The 22,331-nt window shown below is 32.5% G+C and overlaps 1 protein-coding gene across 1 annotated transcript in view; it reads left to right on the plus strand.

Moving 5' to 3' along the window:
* Nucleotides 1-1,645: 1,645 nt before the first annotated feature.
* LOC118188008 (katanin p60 ATPase-containing subunit A-like 2) overlaps nucleotides 1,646-22,331 on the plus strand; it is a 102,536-nt gene continuing 81,850 nt past the window's right edge. Inside the window, exons 1-2 of the mRNA XM_085817809.1 lie at nucleotides 1,646-1,903; nucleotides 19,984-20,054. Coding sequence (XP_085673935.1) covers nucleotides 1,850-1,903; nucleotides 19,984-20,054 — 125 coding nt within the window. The 5' untranslated portion in view covers nucleotides 1,646-1,849. The remainder of the gene's footprint in view (nucleotides 1,904-19,983; nucleotides 20,055-22,331) is intronic.

Raw genomic sequence — 22,331 nt, forward strand, 5'->3', positions numbered from 1 at the left:
ATTACAATCATCCTATTGAGGCTGTGCTGTGTTCAGATTTTATAGGTTTTCAGAGTTTGGTATTTGGGATATGAGCATCAATAGAGTTGCATATTTCATTCCATCTATCTGTCTTAAATCGAACAAAATTTCTTTTTATCTTAGCATTTACTTCGTTTAGTCTGGTTCTAAGAGAGGGATCACTTGACCTTTTCCCTTTCTGAAGTAGTTGGTCTCTTTCCCTTAACAAGGGTTGAAGTAATGGAGATCTATGCAAGAAGAAGAGAGTTAACACCTTATGATTAATAGAATAGTTTGGAATAGCTTGGACAGCAGCTTTAAAAACAATATCCATGAAAGGTAGCCAATTTGCATCTAGATCCTCAATGGACCTGTTTTTCTGTGGGAGGTTTTGAGAGACTGCCTTGATCCGCAAGGTCTCTATACTTCTCCCAGTTGGCTTTTTTAAAAGTCTAGTAGTTATTCTTATTTAGCATAGTTTTCTATTTCCACTTTACCTATACCAATATTGGTAAATGATTTCTGCCAATATCTTGTAATACTGTTAGCTTGCAGTAAAGGTAAATTTCCGGACTAGCAAAAGAGACGTCTAACGCTTCCGCAGTATTATAGCTATAGGAGGAATGAGCAGGTGAACCATCATTGAGAATAAAGTGAGCACTGACACGCAAAAACAATTAATTTATTAATAGCTTTTTTTTTTAGATCTAGGAAACAAGCTGAAGTGCTGGATTTATTGGTGAACGCTTCTGCAATTGTTTCCTCCATAAAGTTATTTTGTAATAATGTATCCTTGACGGAAGCCGTATTGGTTATTCTTAATGCTATTATTTTTGGTGAGATGTTTGTTCTCTCTTGAATAATTCCTTCCAAAAAACCTTCCAGGACACTGTTGAAGACTTATGGGTCTATAACTGGATGGTTGTTTTGCATCTTTTCCCGGTTTTAGGAACGTAACAATAACTGAGTGTTTCAACTCTTGCGGAAAATATTTTAATTTTAAGTACGCACTTACAATGTTAGGAATGCGACGCATCTTCTCGGGCTTCTTTGACGGCTTCTATGTATTTCGTTATATCCATGGCACTTTTAACATTTAAATTTTTATGCTATTATTAACTTCACTAGGTGAAACATATGTAATTTTATCCAGTCGGAATATTGAATATATATCGTTAATAGAATATTCGAAATATTTTCATTTTTAGGCACCGTTTTGTAGATAGTCGTTGACTTCCTTGATGATCAAATCACTAGAATCTGATGTCACTGAAAATTTAATTGGCTAGTTGCATATGAGTACATTGCGGGACCTAAGTTCTCGTGAAAAATAGAAATTCATATTCAAAATTTACGTGAATCTAGTTTTCTTTTTCTTCCTTCCTTCCTTTTTTTTTTTTTTTTTTTTTTTCTGGAAAGGGTAGTCTAATTTTAAATGACGAATTTGATTTCTTTTCTTGAGATACAAAATTAAATTATCTTTCCTGTTCAAGAACTCCAAACTTTCTATTCTAGCACGGAGTATAAAGAGCACTTCGTGCTTTCAAAGGAGAATCTTTTACTCTTTAGTTTTGAAAAACTTTCTCCACGGACTCCGTGACTTTCTCCTTCCCAGTACTTATTTTTTAATCGGGTCAAAAGACCAAAGCTTTGCAAAAGACTAACCAAGGAGGTTTAACTTGCACGAAATGAAATACGAATTGCTTGAACGTTTTAAATACGAAATTGAATTAAATTGAGTGGTGTTAATTCTCAAGATTAGTGGTTATTGTTTCATTTTATCTATATGAATACTTAATTCAATTAATAATCTGAATTTTTGATTAATTTCTTAATTCATTCGTTTTTTATGGCTTCATTGAATATTGAGAGAGTTTTTGTTGCGCATAAAGACCGAGAGAAAGTACTAAATATTTCATACTATAGTTTATTTAACTTTTAGAAATGTATGACGAATGCGCTCGGTATTGATATAATTCATGTTATGTGTTATTTGGTTTGCGATAATTTTTTTTTCTGTTATTGAGTAATTTTTTTTCAGTTTAATTAATTGTAGTGCTTATTTATTTTATTTTAGTTCAGTTATATTATGATGTAAAAGAAGCTATATTTTTTTCAGAATTTTTTTACGTAAGTCGTCTGAAAATTCTTCCGATATTGAAGCTATATCTTATTTGGTGAAAAGTATGCTTATTAGTTAAAGTTTTGGGGAAAAGTGCAGAATCGCCCACTGCTTGGCGCGTTTTTAAGAATTGCACATACTCGGTATCCATGTACACATCGACCTATTTTCACTTAAAAAAAAAATCCCAGAATTGTACAAAAATGGCATTGTGCAATCCCATGATCCATGTACACATCGACCTATTTTCACTTAAAAAGTCAAGGAAAATTGACAAAAATCCAATTTTTCTTACTCTTGTAAAAAGCGCCAAAACAAATTAGTGGGCGATTCTGCACTTTAGCCAAGTTTTGTTGCATCCCTCTTTTATTGAAGTGTAACTTAGAAGTAGTGAAATCTTTATATTAGAAAAACATTTCAGATGAGTCAGGTTCTTCTTCAGAAAGCAAGAATATTCTGTCTAACATTTTGTTTTATATTTTTCTTTTATATTTGTTTTATATTTTTTAAGAAAGACCCATATCATATTCCCTCAGAATCCACATAGCTTCTTTCTAAAATAAACAACAATCTATGGTTATTTTTTTTCAGTCATTAAATCAAAGTTGGTATGCTTTGCTTACATCTGTTATTTCGTAATTAGTTTTATTCATCAAACTGCTTTGTCTATGATTGTGAAAATAGAAACACAATAATGCACATATAGAATCATAATGTTAGAATTATTTTAGTTGCTTAGTACAGAGGTTCTCAAACTTTTAAAATTTTATGCCATGTGATTAAGAATAAATAATATATGTATCATCACATACTAATATAGATAGCAAAAGGATTCCATTTTATATTAATTTTGAACATTCATTTAATTTTTTTGTGTAAAAATTGCACAGCCAAAAGTAATGTAATGTATCATTAGTAATACATGTACCATAGATGGAGAAACATTGGCTTAGTGTAAAATAGCTTTATGTGTAAAAAATGAGGTAAAATCCTAGTATACGGCGCAGCCTTGGCACGACTTTGAAAATTATCGCCAACACCAAAAATGATCCAAAGGTCGGCTATATATATACTATACACACATAGTATATATACTATATACATAGTATATACTATGTTTAACTATATATTTTCTTTTAATGACCCGTTAACTACTCATCGTATATGTCCCGTTTTTACTGCTCATCATAAAGTAGCCAAATCCCGTGTACACCGGATACTAGGATTAAACCAAAAAGGATGCAGCATTTTGGGAATTAAGTATGTCGACGAGAAAGGTTACTAATGCATCTATCGTTATGTATTTTTTTTTTCAAATTTAGAAGTTAAGTGATAATTTTTTAATGTATACTATATATTAAATATTAATTTGCATATAAAAAGTGGGTAGATTTTCTGAAAAATATTCCAAAGGGCAAAATGTCTTGCATTTGGACTAGTTTCATACATTTAAAGCAAATGAACAATTTCTTCATGTATAGTAAAACTAAAAGTATATTTTTTTAAATTTAATATATCACTTATCATGCCTTATTTTATTATAATTTTTAGAGTTTTTATATATATATATATATATATATATATATATATAAAAGAAGGAACTAGCTTAAGGTAAAAGGTATCTGAATTAGGATATAAATACATGGAATGATTTAGCTTTCTTTCCATTTATACAATTTTAAAATAAATTGAAAAGCTTGATAAATAAAATCAAAAACTCAAACTTGATTTAAAAATGAGTCATTATTAATCTGAAATGGGAACTGAAACTTTCCTTAGAATTTGCTTTAATGGTGTAGCATTTTTACCGGGATAAAAAACATAGTTGTTATTTGAAAGATCAGCTTTAGCTTTTTAATAGCATATTGCTTGTTTATGAAGATAACCATAGTAGATCATTTCTTCAAACTCCCTAGTTTCTGAAATGTCTGTGTTAATTAATTTAATGAATAGTGTGACTTTTCAGAAAAGCTCGTGAAGGGTTTTATTAAAACAGCATTTGTTAGCCATGTGTAATCAATTATTCACCTTAATTACTCTGTAATTTCATAGCTTTTTATTTATTAGGATATTTAGATGAGTAAAAAAACAATGTTTTAAATAACAGAATAATACAGTACAAATTCCGAGATCCAGATGTCCAATGTCTTGAATGATCTAAAATCCGGACCTCAAAGCCACCACCAACTTTTTTTTTTTTAATAATTTACTCATGCATATTTAATTCCCTTCCCCATGCACAATAAAACATGTGGAGAGTTCCGATTTGTAATTTCACTTCAGAACTAAATAAAATACCTCATTATTGAAGAAATAATGATTTTAGCATAAATTTGTATGATCGAGAATTTGGCTTCAATCTATATCTGTTTGGTATACATCTCAAACCGAAACATTCTACATAGATATATCATTGATTTTACACCTACTAATATTTTATATCCCTGATGCCAACCTGGTGAATTATTATTTATTATGTTTTGCTTTTATCACTGCATGTTTATGAACACATGGCAACCTGAGTAATGACTCATGTAGTGATGCCAGACATTTGCCTTGGCGATGATTACGGATTTAAGTTAAATGTGCTAAGAAATGTTGGCGAGGGAAGAGTTAACAAAAATTTCTTCCCATATGCTAAAAATAGATTTTCATAATGATACTCATAGGCTAAAAGATTACACTTAGTGCTATTTGAATTAAGAATAACTGATTTGTTATTCACATAAACCCAGAATCAGCACCAGGGCTCATATGGCCGCACCGGGTGGCAGAATTTAGGGAAGACAAAGGAAGGTGCTTGATAGCAGAATTTAGGACCCACAGAAAATTTAGATGATATCTAGCACCAGCCCACAATAAGCCTTAAGTATATGTGGGTATTCAGGACTGAGATAAGCCTTAAGTATGTATAAGAAACAGATACAGTCAAAAGTCGTTAATTCGGACACCCATAATTCGGAATGATCTATAATCCGGACCTCAAAACTAAAAACTTTCTGCGCATGCGCCGCGTTGACACATGCGCATAGGCGTTTACGCATCCACGTAAGACCTTTTACGACTGCGCATATGAGTGTGCGCAAGTGCAGAATACGTTTTCGTGTGCGCATTTTATGTATAATAGACGTATAAGCTAAAATTATCTAATTATCTATTTCAGTTAATGTTGATGATAGCGTTGTTCCTTAATTTTGGAATTGGATCCGGCTTATTATTTTTTGAAGACTGTAAGAGCAATTTTATAAAAGTAAGCTTAAACTTTCAATTATATCAAATAGAATTTCCGATATATATTTGTTAATATGTAAAGGATCTAAAGCGAAAGTATGTTTTGAAATCCGAAATCTGTTTATCAATTTCATGCTGCTCGGCGGGAGAACGCCGCGGCGGGCGCGTAATGAATTGGAAGTTGATTTGTCAGCACTATCCTTATCTTCAGCGCAGATGTTTTTATTTTATTTGGCTTATAATTCCTTACCAAATGTAGTATTTCATCTCGATATGCTCAGTCTTTGATATGATTTAAAACAAGTTCCTCGTCATTATAATTCGCTTCCGATAGTGAAGAAAAGTAACGGAGGTTATTGAAAACGAAAACATTTCGATTGCCAAATTAGTCGGTGTTCTTGACAGAGCAATTATAGGACTTGAACAGCGGAACTTTGTAACTGAAGAAGAAATTATGTCTGTTTAATAGAATTAAAGAGAAAGTATTATCACATGAAACGAAGCAAAACTTAAACAACTTACATTGAAAGAAATGTTTAATAAAGTAAACAAATAAATATTAAGCTTTTTCTTTTTGCAAATTTTGATACCCTTTAGATCATAATTGTTCTTTATTTCATAAATTATGGTTTCATATTTTTAATTTTAGAATTTCTGCATGCCATCTTATGAGATTTAAACTGATGATCTATAATCCGGAAAAATCGATAATCCGGAATCGCCGAAGTCCCGACGAGTCCGGATTAACGACTTTTGACTGTATAAGTATCGTAAATAACTACAGTTATCCGAATCAATTGGGATGGGACCCTATTCAGATAATCAAAAATTTGGATAAATGGATTTTTTCTGAAGAAAGGGTCTGTGTACACTTTAATTAATTACTATATGTACTTTATGTTGAAAATAAGAGCGGAAAAACTATTTTAAAGAAAAAGAGGCTTTAATTAATTAAAACGAAAAGGGAACACTTTTATGTACGTGTTATATAGCATACTGTACAGTATTTACAAGTGCCGAGTCATTGCTTGCGGAACATCTCGGTCAAAGTAAGCTGTTTGACGGACACTGTGCCTGCACTTAAATGTCTTAGCCAGCCATTACTTGCTTTTAAGGATGAACATCCAAGCTCTTGAGTTAAGATCTTAGCTTTTTCATAAAAAATCGGACCCGAAATTGGGTTTCCTATAGAACAAAAACCACTTGAAAACAACATCTCCTAAATTTTTGTATATTGCTGCATTGATTTTCTTGAAGAACTTCCATTCTTGTTTTCAAACAGTGACACGAAGTTTAAAAGTGTAAGTGCTTTTTTTCAATGTCTGAAATCACTGATTGCCCAACACTACGTTTCCAAATTAATTTTTTTTCTTAAACTCTGAAAGCATTTCGGATAATCAGGGATTCGGATAGTCTGAGTTTGGATAATTGGAGTTGTGCTGTAAACTAATACAATTCAGGCTTAATTGTCTCAGAGCGTGATAGAAGAAAGATAAAAGTGGAACAACTTTTCTTTAGTCGCCAATCTCATCATACATAGCCAAATATGTATAGTAAACGAGAGTTAAATTTTATGATGATAGCCATGAATTTTAAGGGTTTTTGGATATAGCAAACCAAAGATGAAATTTTCGAATTAAAGAATTTTGTAAGGAAATGTTGAGAAATGGTAATAAATGAAGATGATATAAAAGAAGTTTTTCATTGTGATAACAATGCTCCTCAATCATTAATCAATTAATGGACGGCAAAATTTGTAGTATGGTTCTAGATCCAGAAAATACCACTACCGATAGTGAAGAAAGTGACAGAGTATAAATTAGATTGACAAGTTAGTCGGAATTCTTGACACAGCAATTACAGGACTTCAAAAGTGTAACTAAACAAGAAATTATGTCTGTCTACGTAATTAAAGAGAAAGTATTAGGACAAAAAATGAAGGAACTTAAATAACTTACATTGAAAGAAATGTGTAATAAAGTAAACAAATAAATATTAAGCTTTTTTTGTAAATTTTGATACCCTTTTATTGTAATTTTGAAGCATTTATGATTTTGATCATAAATGCTTCATTATTTCATAAATCACAATTTCATATTTTAAATTTTATGATTTCTACATGCCATCATACTAGATTTAAACTGAGGATCTAATATCCGGAAAAATCCCATATCTGGAATCGCGGAAGTCCGGATTTCGGACTTTGTACTGTATATATCAAATGACAGTATATCCCATTATCTGTTAAAACCAGTCATACCACTCAGAGTATTTAATGCACCCAGAAAACAAAAATATGGATAATGCCCCACCACAAAAAAGCCATGTATACTGTAATGTACGAATTCTCCAAAATAAATAAATTAATCAACAGTATGTAATACACTGTTTAAAAAGACATTTATTAATTAAATGGCATTCATTAAAATAATTATAAATATGTCATATATTTTTGTAACATTAAGCAAATCAGCAACTCTTAACAAGCATAACTAAACATTTTTAATGAATGTCTATGCAACAAACACTCAACTACCAAAGAAAAATTAGATACTCCAAAGATTTCTAATTGTATAGCAATATTTTTGAAAATATAACTTATCTCTGTATTTCTCTAAAATTGCAAGCTAAGAAATGAGGAGATTAAGGGTAACATAAATTTTGATAATTTAATATGGTATTTCTAATGTACAGGGTTATCCAAATTAAACTTCCCCAACTCAGAGGCCTGTGCAGAGTGTTGTATGGGTCATAATGTGATGAAATTTTAAAAACAGACACTTCAGATCATGCGCTCGAGATTTAGTACACAAAAAAAAATTAGTACAAGACATTGCCGATAGGTGGCGCTGTAACACTAGTAATGGGCATATCGCTGCAACGTGATTTGCAGAAATAAAGCTTCTGCGCAACGTATCCAAAAGACGAGCCCTACAAAAGTGGAAGACAGGCCTTGCACAGGCAGTTGTTTCCAGCTCGTTGATGCACAATGGCGACTTTGAAAGACAAAGCTCTGTTAGTGAAACTTTTCTGCCAGAATGACGAGAACTTCTGTGCTGCGATAACAGCATTCCGTCGGCTGAAGATCATACGCCGAGTACCAATGACACCACGCGCTCTACGAGACATGATGAAGAAGTTTGAAAGAATGGGACAGCTGGGAATTTTGCCAGGTAGAGGACGACAGGTTGTGGAATCTGCACGCTAAGAAGACGTTGCTTTGGCGGTCGTGGACCCCACTAGCCAATCAGCACATGGTGTTGTCAGTATGCCAACTGTTTCTCGTGCTGTTGATATGCCCTATACGACCGTCTGGCGTGTGATGTGTCGAATCCTCGGTTATTTTCCTTACAAAATCCATAGTCGTCATCAGCTATCCGATGGGGATCCCGTAGTTCGAGAAACATTTGCGTTGCAGTTCCTTTCCAGAATGGAAGTCGATACTGCTTGGCCGTGGAACATCCTTTGAATGGATGAGGCCCATTTTCACCTGAATGGTCAAGTGAATACGCACAACTGCCGCATTTGGGCAAGTGAAAACCCGCGCGCAATCCATCAAGTGCCCTTGAAACCTCCAAAGGTTATTGTATGGTGCGGTTTCACAGCAACATTCGTCATTGGGCCTTTTTTTTTTGAAGAGGTGACTCCACCAGGGTTCAAAACCTGCTCTGTCACAGGAAGACGGTACCAGGACATGTTGACAACGTTTGTGATCCCTGAACTGCAACAACGTGGCCGCCTCCAGGACACGATATTTATGCAGGATGGTGCACCTCCCCATATTCTTCGTGGCTTCTGGTGTTACAACAACATAAGATTACAACAACGATATTCAACAGGTGTTACGGGCAACTTTTACCGATGCATGTGTGATCAGCCGCTGTTTCCCTACAGCTTGGCCTTCCTGCTCGCCTGATCTCACGCCACGCGACTTTTGGTTATGGGGAATCTTAAAGGATCGGGTCTACCGAGAACACCCAGCAACCTTGGCACATCCTGAAAGACGCAATTATTCGACATGTTCGTGGAATTAATGTGGACTTACTGCGTTCCACTGTGGAACACACTGCTTTGCGAATGAAAAGAATTGTAGAGAACCACGGCACACATATAGAACATCTGTAGAATGTCTTGTTGATCTGCAGCGCCACCAATCGGCAACTTCTTGTACTATTTTTTTTTGTTTAATAAATCTCAAGCGCATGATCCGAAGTGTCTGTTTTTAAAATTTCATCACATTATGACCCATACAACTCTCTGCACAAGCCTCTGAGTTGGGGAAGTTTAATTTGGATAACCCTGTATTTTCCTAGAAAGGGAAGGAACACAAATAATCCATGTGAGGCTAGTTAGGAGTTCAATATTATTTACATTTGCCATCTTAATGAAGAATAAGTGATATGACTAGTTAATTTTTGCTTTGAATGAAATATTAATTATAACATTATTTTGTGTTTCCTGCAGCCAACGTCTGCTTAGCACTTTTCAAAAATCAGTGGTAATATAAGATAGAAGTTTGCATATGGCATATCAAAACTAATTTTGTGATAGTTATTATCAGCAGATTATTCAAATTTCCATCGTATTTAATTTAAAGAATTGTAACAAATTATATATATATACATATTTGCTTGATGTTCAGTATCATGTACATCTGTTCTTATCAGCTGGCTGTGAAAAAAAAGGAGGATAAGAATTGGACCTTTTGACTTTTTTTTTAAAATAGATTTAAAAAAAAAAACTTTTTTTTTGTTCTCTAACTAAGCTACCATGCATCAAAAGTTTTCAAAGTAATTAAATCTCTAATTAGATGCTATTAAGAAGTGTAATACATTTTTTACAGATACAATTAATATTATAATTAATAATTAGTGACAATATAAGTGATGCATAATTTTATTTATTAGCAGCATAAAAACAATAAATTATCTTGGTAGCTTTCTGGCATTAATCATTTAAATATAAACTTATATATTTACATATACCTATTTATTTAAAAAAACACTTTTGGTATATTTTTACATAAATACAAAATAAACAATTGAAGTAAATATCACCATAGGAATGATAATTATTCTGCTATCTCCTGTTAGTTTTAAAATAAGTTAATCACATTATAGTACCTGCATTGCTGCCATTTGCATTCAGTGCTTAAAATAAAAAAATTAAAAAAAAAAAAAAAAAGTTTGGCTGTTTCTTCTATGCTAACTCATTACTCAATTTGTTGTACTCAATTTCAAACATGTAAAACATTCTTTTAATCCTTGCTGTATTTATTGTTTCAGTGATATTCAGTTCTTTTCCTTTAATGCATTCTTTCACAAGAACTATTACTGCTGCTGAAATGCAATCACTGGCTCAACTTCCTCATTTTTTGATTTTCTCAGAAAATCTTTTTAATATTTTTACTGATTCCAATGTCTTCTCCGTTTTACTTACTAGTAGGTTTCAGCTTTATATTGTGACGATAAAATATATGCCAAGAAATGCACTAATCATAATGCTTCTTCATATCATGTTTTAATTAGTTTTATATATACATTATCAAGATTTTTAAACTGTTCTTAAGATCTTTCAGACGTTAACATCTTAAGCAATGTTACAGTTATCCTTTTGTATTTTATTCAAAGTGTTTGAAATTTACTTTAAATGAAATGAGATATTGTCTATGTTGCATTTTATTAATAACTTTTAACTGAATATTCTAGTCCATTGCATCTTGATTATCTTCACAGTTTGAAAATTGCTCGTTTATTTATAATGTTTTCAAAGGAGATACATACTGATTTCCAGTGCACTTCAGATGGTATATTTAAACCAGTTCTACTGTATTCATTAAATCTGGCTCAGAAAAGCTGGTGGTTTTAAAAATACAGTCAAAAGTCGTTAATTCGGACACCCGTAATCCGGAATGATCTATAATCCGGACCTCAAAGCTAAAATCTTTCTGCGCGTGCGCCGCATTGACGCATGCGCATAGGCGTTTTACTCGTGTGCGCAAGACATTTACGACTGCGCATATGCATCTGCGCAAGTGCAGAATACGTTTTCGCGTGCGCGTTTAATGTATGACGGACGGTATAAGCTAAAATTATCTAATTATCTATTTCAGTTAATGTTGATAATTGCGTTGTTCCTTAATCTTCAAATTGGATCCGGCTTATTATTTTTTGCAGACTGTAAGAGCAATTTTCTAAAAGTAAGCTTGAACTTTCGATTATGTCAAATAGAATTTCCGATGCTGGAGCTCCCAAAGGATCTAGAAAACGAAAGTATGTTTCGATGTCCATCAAACAAAAAACGAATTGCTACAAAAAATGAATAAAAGCATATCCTTTGTTTATCTAACCGTTCCGAAATCTGTTTATCAATTTCACGTTGCTCTGCGCGGGGGGGGGGGCACGTCGCGGCGCGCAATGAACTGGAAGTTGATCTGTCAACACTATCGTTATCTTCAGGGCAGATGTTTTTATTTTAGTCGGCTTATAATTCCTTACTAAATGTAGTATTTAATTTCGATGTACTCCGTCTTTGATATGATTTAAATCAAATTCCTCGTCATTATAAATATCACGAATACAAATGACATAGTTTTCTGGTTGCAATTTTCTAATTTCGGCTATGAGTAAGGTATGCTTTACGCATCCGCGCGTTAAAAGAAATGTTTAATAAAGTAAACAAATAAATATTAGGCTTCTTTTTTGGTAAATTTGGATACCCTTTAGATCATAATTGCTCATTATTTTATAAATTACGGTTTCATATTTTTAGTTTTATAATTTCTGCATGCCATCTTACCAGATTTAAACTGATGATCTATAATCCGGAAAAATCGATAATCCGGAATCGCCGAAGTCCCGACGAGTCCGGATTAAAGACTTTTGACTGTATTTCATAACTTGAATAACATGCTCAGAAACATTTGATATATTTAAATTAGCCAACAAATTAAATATATGTACTGAACAACCATAAGATATAACTTATGGTTGAATAACCATGCTCAGTAGCATTTGATATATTTAAATCTTTAGCCAATAAACTAAATATATGTACTGAACAAACATAAGATATAAGGTGAAAATTGTTTTTTATTTGATTCTTTTCTCACTTTTGCTATATTACTGTATTCTAAGTTACAGAACTGCAAACTTTTCATTCATATTTGTTTTTATTTTTTGTTATGACATCAACTACAAAGGAGAGTACATTTTCACTTACATGCAGTGTTAATGTTATATAAATAGTTTTCATTAAATATCTGAACAAACAAATCTACTAGACAAGTATATATGTATATTATTGGTACAGTGTAGATATTAAACCAACTATCTGGCATCATACAAGCATACCGTTTGATAATATATTTATTATTATATATTAATTGTAAAAATATATTTATGGGTGAGCCTTAGCATAAATTAGCGATTTTTGGTCGTACTTGGATACTGAGTTTGTGCAATTCTTTGACTTGTTATTTTGGCTTTGCGTAACGCTGATTTTTGCACCAAAAATCAATACAACAAAAAGTCAAAATAACAAGTCAAAGAATTGCACAAACTCGGTATCCATGTTCACATCGACCTATTTTCACTTAAAAAAACATCAAAGAATTGCACAAACTTGGCATTGCACACTCCTTTGACTTTCCATATACACATCGATCAATTTTCTCTTAAAAAGTCAAAGGAGCCGCCAACAAAAAATATATAATCTTGGTAAACTACATTTTAAATCAAACAACATGAAAAAGGAAATTTATCTTAGGACTACACAAAGGAAATATCTACTTACCTTATTTAAAAATTTCTCTGTCTTCAGTCAAACAAAATTCCTTAACAGCATCCAAAAACTTCCTAAAATGATCTGAACTAGAATCTGTATACTGGTGTCACCACGTAAATTCATAAAGATAAGAGTAAAAAATATCCTCTGTAGTGTCTTATCCTCCGACGTTCGACCATATGCATTTCCTTCCAACAAACATGAAACTTATAATGGCTACTAAGTAAACCTTCATTTACACACCAGTCAATTAATGCTCTCTTCTCCTTTCGTTCCAAATCATACAGAAACTTCAAATTAATCTTACCACATTCAGCCATTTAACCATCTAAACCACAAAACATAAACATACTTCCTAACCAACACACACCACAAGCCTTTACAAATCTTTTCCCATCATTCAAATTCACTGCAATCATGCAACCAATTTTATCATAATAGGGTTTCCATAACATTCAACTACTCAGGTTACCATAAATGAAACAACAACTTGGCAAAAAATTAAATGACAGGTTCACGATAAATGAAACAGCAACTTCGTGATAATACAAGGGGCACCCTTAAATCTACTCTAACCATTTGATCAATTCAAACATTATTGTTTTCCTCTATTATGCCTCATAGATATTGTTTAATAGTTTACCATGTTAAGTCACTTTTAGATGGAGTCTTATTTGCAAGTCGCAACATCTCTGTTAATTTTATATGAAATTTTCTTTATTACAAAATAATGCATTTGTAACATAAAAAATTTACGTGCTTGGTGGTCTATTTTAGATTTCTGGAAGTATGTTTTTACAGTATATCACTTGTATCATGTACTGTGTTTTTTGAATTAGTGCACTGATTATCAGATTTCTCACATTGTACTAACAAGGCTCATAAAAAATTTTAAACAAATATACTTTTTAAAAAGCTTGTGAATTTTTATGTTCTGTAATTAAAATATCTTTAAAAGCATTACAGATTGTCCTAAGCTTTAATTTTAATGCGTGCACCATTATTTAAATGATTTTTTTAAGAAGAGAGGGAACTATTCATTTTAATCATGATTTTTTTTTAAAAAAATCTGCTGATTATAATTTGACACCTTGTCTATCACTCCGAAGACTTCTCATTGATATTGTAAGATTTTTCATCATTTAAGTGGAAATGGTTACAGGGGTTGGACAAAAATATGGAAGCACCTTTAAAAAAACATGTTTCTTTGCTTAATATTGTGTAGGAAACCTGTTGGCATCCAAAACAGCTTGCAGTCTTCTCGGAATGGATAAATACAGTTCCTGTATGTTTGCCAAGGGAATATTATACCATTCTTCCTGCAAAACGGTGGCAAGTTCAGATAACGAGAACGCACTTTCCGTTCCAATGTAGACCACAAAGGTTTGATAATATTCAGGTCTGGTGACTGTGGTGGCCAGGGGAGATGGGACAACTCATCCTCGTGCTCAGAAAACCAGTCCTGTACAATGTGAGCTGTGTGAACAGGGGCTTTGTCGTCTTGGAAGACACCATCATCATCTGGGAACAAAGTTTGTATCATGGGATGAACTTGATCGGCCAAAATGTTCACATAAGTCTTGGCAGTCATGTGCCCTGACACAGTTATCATGGGGCTAGCAGAGAACCACGATATGGCTGCCCAAACCATAACAGAACCCCCGCCATGTTTCACTCTTGGCAACAAGCAGTCTGTATTATAGGCTTGAGATGGCGTTCTCCAGACGTAAACTCGGCCAGAAGTGGGAAACAATGTGAAAGAAGACTCGTCAGATCATATTACTCGCTTCCACTGCTCTATAGTCCAGGCTTTATGACTTAAACACCACCTTTTCCTGTTACGGGCATTAGCATCACTGATGAGTGGCTTCTCAATTGCAGCACGGCCAGCAATTCCCTGTTTATGAAGCTCCCTTCTAATTGTTTTGGTACTCACAGGGTTTGGTAACACAACATTCATTTCAGCAGTAACTTTTGCAGCTGTGGTCTTCTTATTTTTCGTCATAATTGCCCTTAATGATCGTCTGTCACGATCATTCAGGACACACTTTCGTCCGTGCTGTGATTTAGCAGATTATGTTTTTCCGCTTTTCAAATGTGCGGAATAAATCTTCGATACAGTACCTCTTGAAACACTAAACACCTTGGCTACCTTGCTTACGGAAGCACCTACCATACGTGCTCCAACAATTTGCCCACGTTCGAAGTCTGTTAACTCTGACATAATGCAATGACAACCTCACATAACAGTACTCCAACAACAACTGAACTGTTTAGCACATTTACGAATTTGTATAGGTGGCGTCAGTAGTCAAAAATACCAGCGCCACCTACATATTTCATTAAAATCAATCTTTCTTTTCAAACATGCATTTCACAAGGTGTTTCCATATTTTTGTCCATCCACTGTATTTGATATGGAATAACTATATTAGGTTTTTACTTAAATCTCACATATAACACAACTGTTTGAAAGAAAACTTCTGAGTTTTAGAAAATGTCAAATAGTATATATTTTTAATTAGGTTTCCTTAGTAATGGAAAAGTTAAATAAATAAAATAAGGCACATCCTTGATAAAATGACCACCACACTTGTCATAAACAGCAAACTTAATCACCCAATTTATAATGTTTAAATTTCAAATGTCACTAATGTAATTAAAGCATTGTTGCTGCTTTAACAAGAAATTACCAAAGATAATTATTATTTGATTTTTTATGTTCAAGTATAATAAATTATGTAAAGAGATTTATTGATTTTAAATATATATTAGAAATATATATGTTAACAACAAACAGTTGTCTTTTACTTGCATGTTAGAACAATATTCTAGGCTTGTTAACTTGTTTATTTAATTATGACAAAACACATGAGGACAATCTACCTAGGATAGGGCTAGCAAGTTTCTGCCAAAGTGGTTAAAACCACAGGTTATACTTAGTTAAAAATAGCATGACAGAAAGTAATAAGTGGCAGTAATGGACAAACTCACAAAATAACTAATAGTAGTATAGGAAATAATACAGAGAAATATATTTTTAGATTAAAAACGTTTAGCCATAATTTATGTTTGCATATAAATGATGATGTTGTTTTGAGAATGATGCAGATAGATGTTGAAGCATATGTAGTAGATCTAGAATAATGAAGAAACTTTGAAGTCATAAAGATTTTTCAAATTCTGACCAAACAAACATTAAAACAAATGTAAATCTTCACACATACTCCCAAGTCAGTTTAAAAAATCAGTCATTCTACCTATTGCTAAATGTGCTAGGTTTTATGCTTTCCCCAAAGTCCATAAAATTGGAATTCCTTTTGGACCTATATTTCCTTGCTCAGGATTTATCATATTCTTTGGCCAAATATTTAGTTTCTAACAATATTCACATGGTAAAAAAAAACTTTTGAAATCATCAATAAACTTAGATATTTCTCCCCTGTGTTCCGTTATGGTTTCTTTTGATGTTAAAACACTGTTTACTAATGTTCCAGTTAAAAGAGCACTAAAATGCATTGAAACTAAGAGAATTCCATTTCATACATACTAAAATGGAAAAAACTTAATTTCTCTTAGTAAAGTCTCTTTGAAATACCCACTTCGTTTCCTAAAAGGAATATTATTGCCAAACTGAATGATTAGCTGTGGGTAATCCTCTCGTTCCTATATTTGCTGACATTTTCAGACACTATTTTGAGGTCAAGTTATTTCAAAAACTACTTTTTTGTCTCTGGATTCGCTATGTAGACAACACTTTCACACTTTTTGATGGTAGTAAAGAACATTAACCCCATAAATGCGATTGATCTAGCCATCCAGTTCACTTTTAAAACTGAATCTGACAATACCCTCCCTTGGTATTTTTATATATAATCGGTAATGAATCTTATTTCAGCACTATTATTTACCATAAATCCTTTTCTGTTTGCCTCCCTATGCTAAGTCATGTCACTTGACTAAGCAATAAATGGTCCCCTTGTTGTTTACCGTTTACTTTTCATACTCTCAAAGTTTATTCTTCAGAACCTTTGAGGGCTAATAAACTCCATTATTTAAAATCAGTTGCAATTCACGGAGGATTTTCTCCTGTGCTCATTGATAAAGCCTTTAAAATTTTTTCATATTGCTATCGGGGAAAGCATTTTGCTATAAAAATATCATTAATAACCTTATTATGCTTCCATTTTATTCTTTTGTAAGTTACAAAACTGATTGTATTCTCCAGAAGTTTAGTTTTCAAATAATTTTCTCACCCACCAATAAAATTAAGATTCTTAAAGATTCCACTAATTCTTGGAGAATTTATAGCATATCTTCTCAATGTGGTTTTGCATATATCAGCCGGACTAAAAGAACACCAAAGTTTTGCATCAAAGAACATGAATCTTTATGTCCAAAAAGACGAAATTAAGAAGTCTTCAATAGTTAATCATAGTTGGAAATTTAATCATAGTTTTGACTTTGGGCTGCAAAAATTATCCAAAATGCTTCCATTGGTGAACTTTATTTTCTTGAAGCTTTTTGCTTTCATAAATCATAAAGATTTATCTTGTTTGGTTAATGACTTTAATTCCAATCCAGTCTTTCCTAATGCTTTTAAAAATCTATTACTTTAATTTTTTAAATTTTCTTTACTATTTCTGCCAACAGGTGGTGATATCTTCTCGGTTGCATTACTCCGATTGGTATAAATACAACCATAGTTTTCTTTTCATTACAGTTTTCTTGTCTGCTGATGAATAGGGACTTTACTTGTTTACGAGGGACGAGTCTTAACTAAAATCTATGTCAAATACAGTCAAAAGTCTTTAATCCGGACTCGTCGGGACTTCGACGATTCCGGATTATCGATTTTTCCGGATTATAGATCATAAGTTTAAATCTGGTAAGATGGCATGCAGAAATTATAAAATTAAAAATATGAAACTGTAATTTATAAAATAATGACCAATTGTTATCTCTTTATTATCATTTATCAAATTTGTATCAAAATTCACAAAAAAAGAAGCTTAATATTTATTTGTTTACTTTATTAAACATTTCTTTCAACGCGCGCATGCGTAAAGCATACCCTACGCATAGCCGAAATTAGAAAATTGCAACCAGAAAACTATTTGATTTGTATTCGTGATATTTATAATGACGAGAAATTTGATTTAAATCATATCAAAGACGGAGTACATCGAGATTAAATACTACATTTAATAAGGAATTATAAGCCGAATAAAATAAAAACATCTGCCCTGAAGATAACGATAGTGCTGACAGATCAACTTCCAGTTCATAGCGCGCCGCGAAGTCTCTCCCCCCTGCGCAGAGCAGCGTGAAATTGATAAACAGATGTCGGAACGGTTAGATAAACAAAGGATATGCCTTTATCCATTTTTTATAGCAATTCGGGGTTTTTTTTTCGGGGGAGCTCCAGCATCCTAAATTCTATTTGACATCATCGAAAGTTCAAGCTTACTTTTATAAAATTGCTCTTACAGTCTGCAAAAAATAATAAGCCGGATCCAATTCGAAGATTAAGGAACAACGCAATCATCAACATTAACTGAAATAGATAATTAGATAATTTTAGCTTATACCGTTCGTTTTACATTAAACGCGCACGCGAAAACGTATTCTGCGCTTGCGCAGTCGTAAATGTCTTGCGCGCACGCCTAAAACGCCTATGCGCATGCGTCAATGCGGAAAGATTTTAGCTTTTGAGGTCCGGATTATAGATCATTCCGGATTATGGGTGTCCGAATTAACGACTTTTGACTGTACAAGGTTGCTGCTTTGTTAATTTTATGTTTTATTTTGGCTTGTATCTCTTCTGTCTTGGAAATTAACTGCATTTACACTTGTTTTGTTTATTAGAGTTATGTTTTTATTAAAGTAATATAGTATTAGAATATATCTTATTTTTATGGATTTAAGTTAATTTAAAAGGTTAGTAATTATTACTAATTAATAAAACATTTTAAATATTTTTTATTTTTATTTATTTATTTATTATTATTTTTTTTAATTTCTGCTGATAGTTACCATTTTCTGTTGGTTTTGATTGATTATAACCAGTTTCTATCACTGATGGAGGATTTTCCAAAGGAAACTGTCCATGCAGACAGCATGTCTGCTATATTTCATATCTGAGTCAAATTACCAACATTCACCTTTTTTATCTGTTACAGTGGTGGTTTCTACCTTGTGTAACATGAATATGATTCACTTTCTCTTAGAAGGGTCTCTACAAAGGCATCCCTTCTTTATGCAAAGCCCCCATAAGCTTTGCTGTACAGAAATAACCTAACTTATCCCTACAGTATTTTAGGAGTAAAAAAAAAAAAAAAAATTAATACCATTACAAGCAGTTGTGTTTTATTATTTAACAGCTAAATTAAAATTTTATATCAATTTAATGTATATTAATTGTTTTGTAATCTTTTCCATTTAATATGATTAGTGTAATTAGCATGATGCTATATTTTTATCTCTTATATGTGTTCGACAATTACAAACTCTATCATTAATGATACAAATATAATTCCTTCTGTTATTTTCTTAAATGATACTGCAGATGGTATCTTAGTCATAATTTCATTCTCAGATTCACTTGAAAATGTATAACTTTAAATTTGATGTTAAGCTAAAAGTTTTATATCAGTTATATTTTTTCAAATTAAACATTTTATATATTTACAACTTGATTTTTTTTTTAATCTTAATCTTTTGAAAATTATATGATACTACATGATAATTTTCTGTGATAAAAAAGTGTTTACAAGATTATTTATATTATATATTTTATTCCTCAACATGGGTTATTCTTTAATTTTGTATGTTTTTATATTTAGGAAGAACAGAAGAAAACTTTTAGAAGGAAAGCACTTCTTATATTAATTCACAGTTATTTGGAAGAATTCGGGTGAATGATTAACATTATTTTTAATGATAATTTTATTTTGCTATATTTTTAACTTGCTATTTTTCATGTCATAAAATTTGAAGTTATTCTTGTCACAGAATTTGGAGTTATTTTCAGTTGTAAAATTTATCAACTAGCTAAGTAAGAAAATTTACTAGCTATAAAAAAAAACTAGCTGTAATTATTGAATTGGTGTGATTGAAATATGTCTCTTTCAAATGCTATGTGGATGGAATCAAAAATATTAATCAGAGCTAATCTCCTTTGACGTTATACATTTTGGCAAGGAATCCAGCAGTGACTGGACTTCATGGCAAAAGAAGGTAAGATTCTGTGAAATGAAGAAGTTATCAACTGCATGCTATACCTCTTCGTCATCAGCAATTATTATTATTATTATTATTATTATTATTATTATTATTGTAGCAACAGGATTTGTATAGTCTTTAGAATCTTTAGGTATTTTGGTCTTAATTTCAATAAAAATTTGCATAGGAAACAGGAAATGTGATATGAAGTGAAGTAGGGAAAAGGTGGTGTTATAACTTTTTAAAGCTAAACAGGGGGAAAAATAATAATAAGGTGTTTGGTTTTATGACTGGTGCATTAGATAGCCATGAGTTACTGCAGTAACAAAATGCATTCTTGGTGAACAATGCCTTGAAGTTCCAGGAAAATGCTAAGTGGGAGCTGCAGTGATGCAAGTTAGTCTCCTGGTGCAGTCCATCTGCTAGATTCCTTTGCTCTCAAAGTAATGTACTAGCCGAATATGATGAGCATCATCGTTCATTAGGAGGAAGTTGCCATTTGTCTATTTCTTTTAGAATTCATTGCTAAATAATGGTCCTAAATGGCTAATCTGTTGTGGTGCTTTTTGGTCCTGACCTATTTGTCTGCATATGTCAACAGTGTCTTAAACCATTACCAGATTCTTAACATGACACTTTTGGCTGCTCTTAAATCCATGTAAACCTATGTCAGTGTCTGTTCCATTCTCCCAGTTGCACACTGCTGCTTGCATTCTGTTAGATGCCTTCTCAATGATATATTTAACCTTTTACATAGGAAAATTCTACCCTACTACTCATACAGTCTTTGAAATTTAGAATATGAAGCACCCTTTGCATTTCTTTTCATGTCTGCATGGGTTTGGGTACAAAATTTTTGTATATTTCAGTGTTGTGAAGATTGACTTCTAACACTGATCTTGATCTATCTATCAATCAACCGTCATTAGCCTTCACTTAATTCAATTAGCCCAAGCACCTTTTTACAGTTGTTCAGGGTTCGTAGCGGTCCTTATAAGTGCGTATAAGTCCTTATATTTGAAAATAAAATATAAATGCCCTTATAGGTGCTTATTCTTTAATGCCCTTATTTTTTTGTTTTTAGTGCTTATTTTTTGCGTTTAGTGCTTTTTTTAAAACGAACGCGCTATTTTTCCCCGTACCAAAGCCGAAACTAAATAAACAACTTTTCTTCCTAACAAAGAATGTCAGATGGTGAATCATACTCCTGGAAATAGCTTTTCCCTCTTTCTCTGCATGAACATAACCTTTGGTGTGCGCAGAGAGTACAGACAGGTGTCCGTCGTTCAGTTGGTCAAAGAATTGCGAAAGCAGTAGAAAATTCCGGTATATTTGGCATTCTTTTCCTCCTGCCTAAATACTACACACGTTTGAATTTCTATCAAGATCTTAAGATCTTAATAATTTGCATTCTCGTTCTGCTTGGTCAGTTCATATTTGTGTTTATTATGATGGTTATGCTTATATTATGAGCATATGTATGAATGTTTATAATAACATAGTTGCAGTAACTGCTGAAGTATAGTAAACTTCCAAAAATGGTTGTGTTTTAACACAGATTAGCTTTCTAAGGAATAATAGTCGGAATGGCTTAAATAAAGGGAAAATAATCGAATAGTCAAAATAATTTCATTTTTTTGGCCAATACATTATACAGTACGAAGGTTGGGAGGTTCTGCTCTTTCTCCGCAAAATCTCGAATATTGAAACTGTTACAGTTCGCTGCAAAACAAGCAACGGACTCTCTCTCTCTCTCTCTCTTTTTTTTTTTTTTTTTTTTTTTGGTCACTTTCCAATCTGGATTGAATAGGACTAAAAGTTTTGCAGTCTACCAACCCAAGCGAAGAATGATTCTATTCCGGAAATTTAACGCAGTCTGTTGAAAATTAGAATGAAAAACACCCCAGATTGGTAAGTCTCTTTCTTTTCCTTTAGACGCTGAACACTGGTAGTTCGAATCCCGTGAACG

This window comes from Stegodyphus dumicola, chromosome 5 (genome assembly GCF_044657685.1).
Source record: "Stegodyphus dumicola isolate Sdum_Otavi_A_Nest chromosome 5, ASM4465768v1".
In the NCBI taxonomy this organism is placed as follows: Eukaryota; Metazoa; Arthropoda; class Arachnida; order Araneae; family Eresidae; genus Stegodyphus; species Stegodyphus dumicola.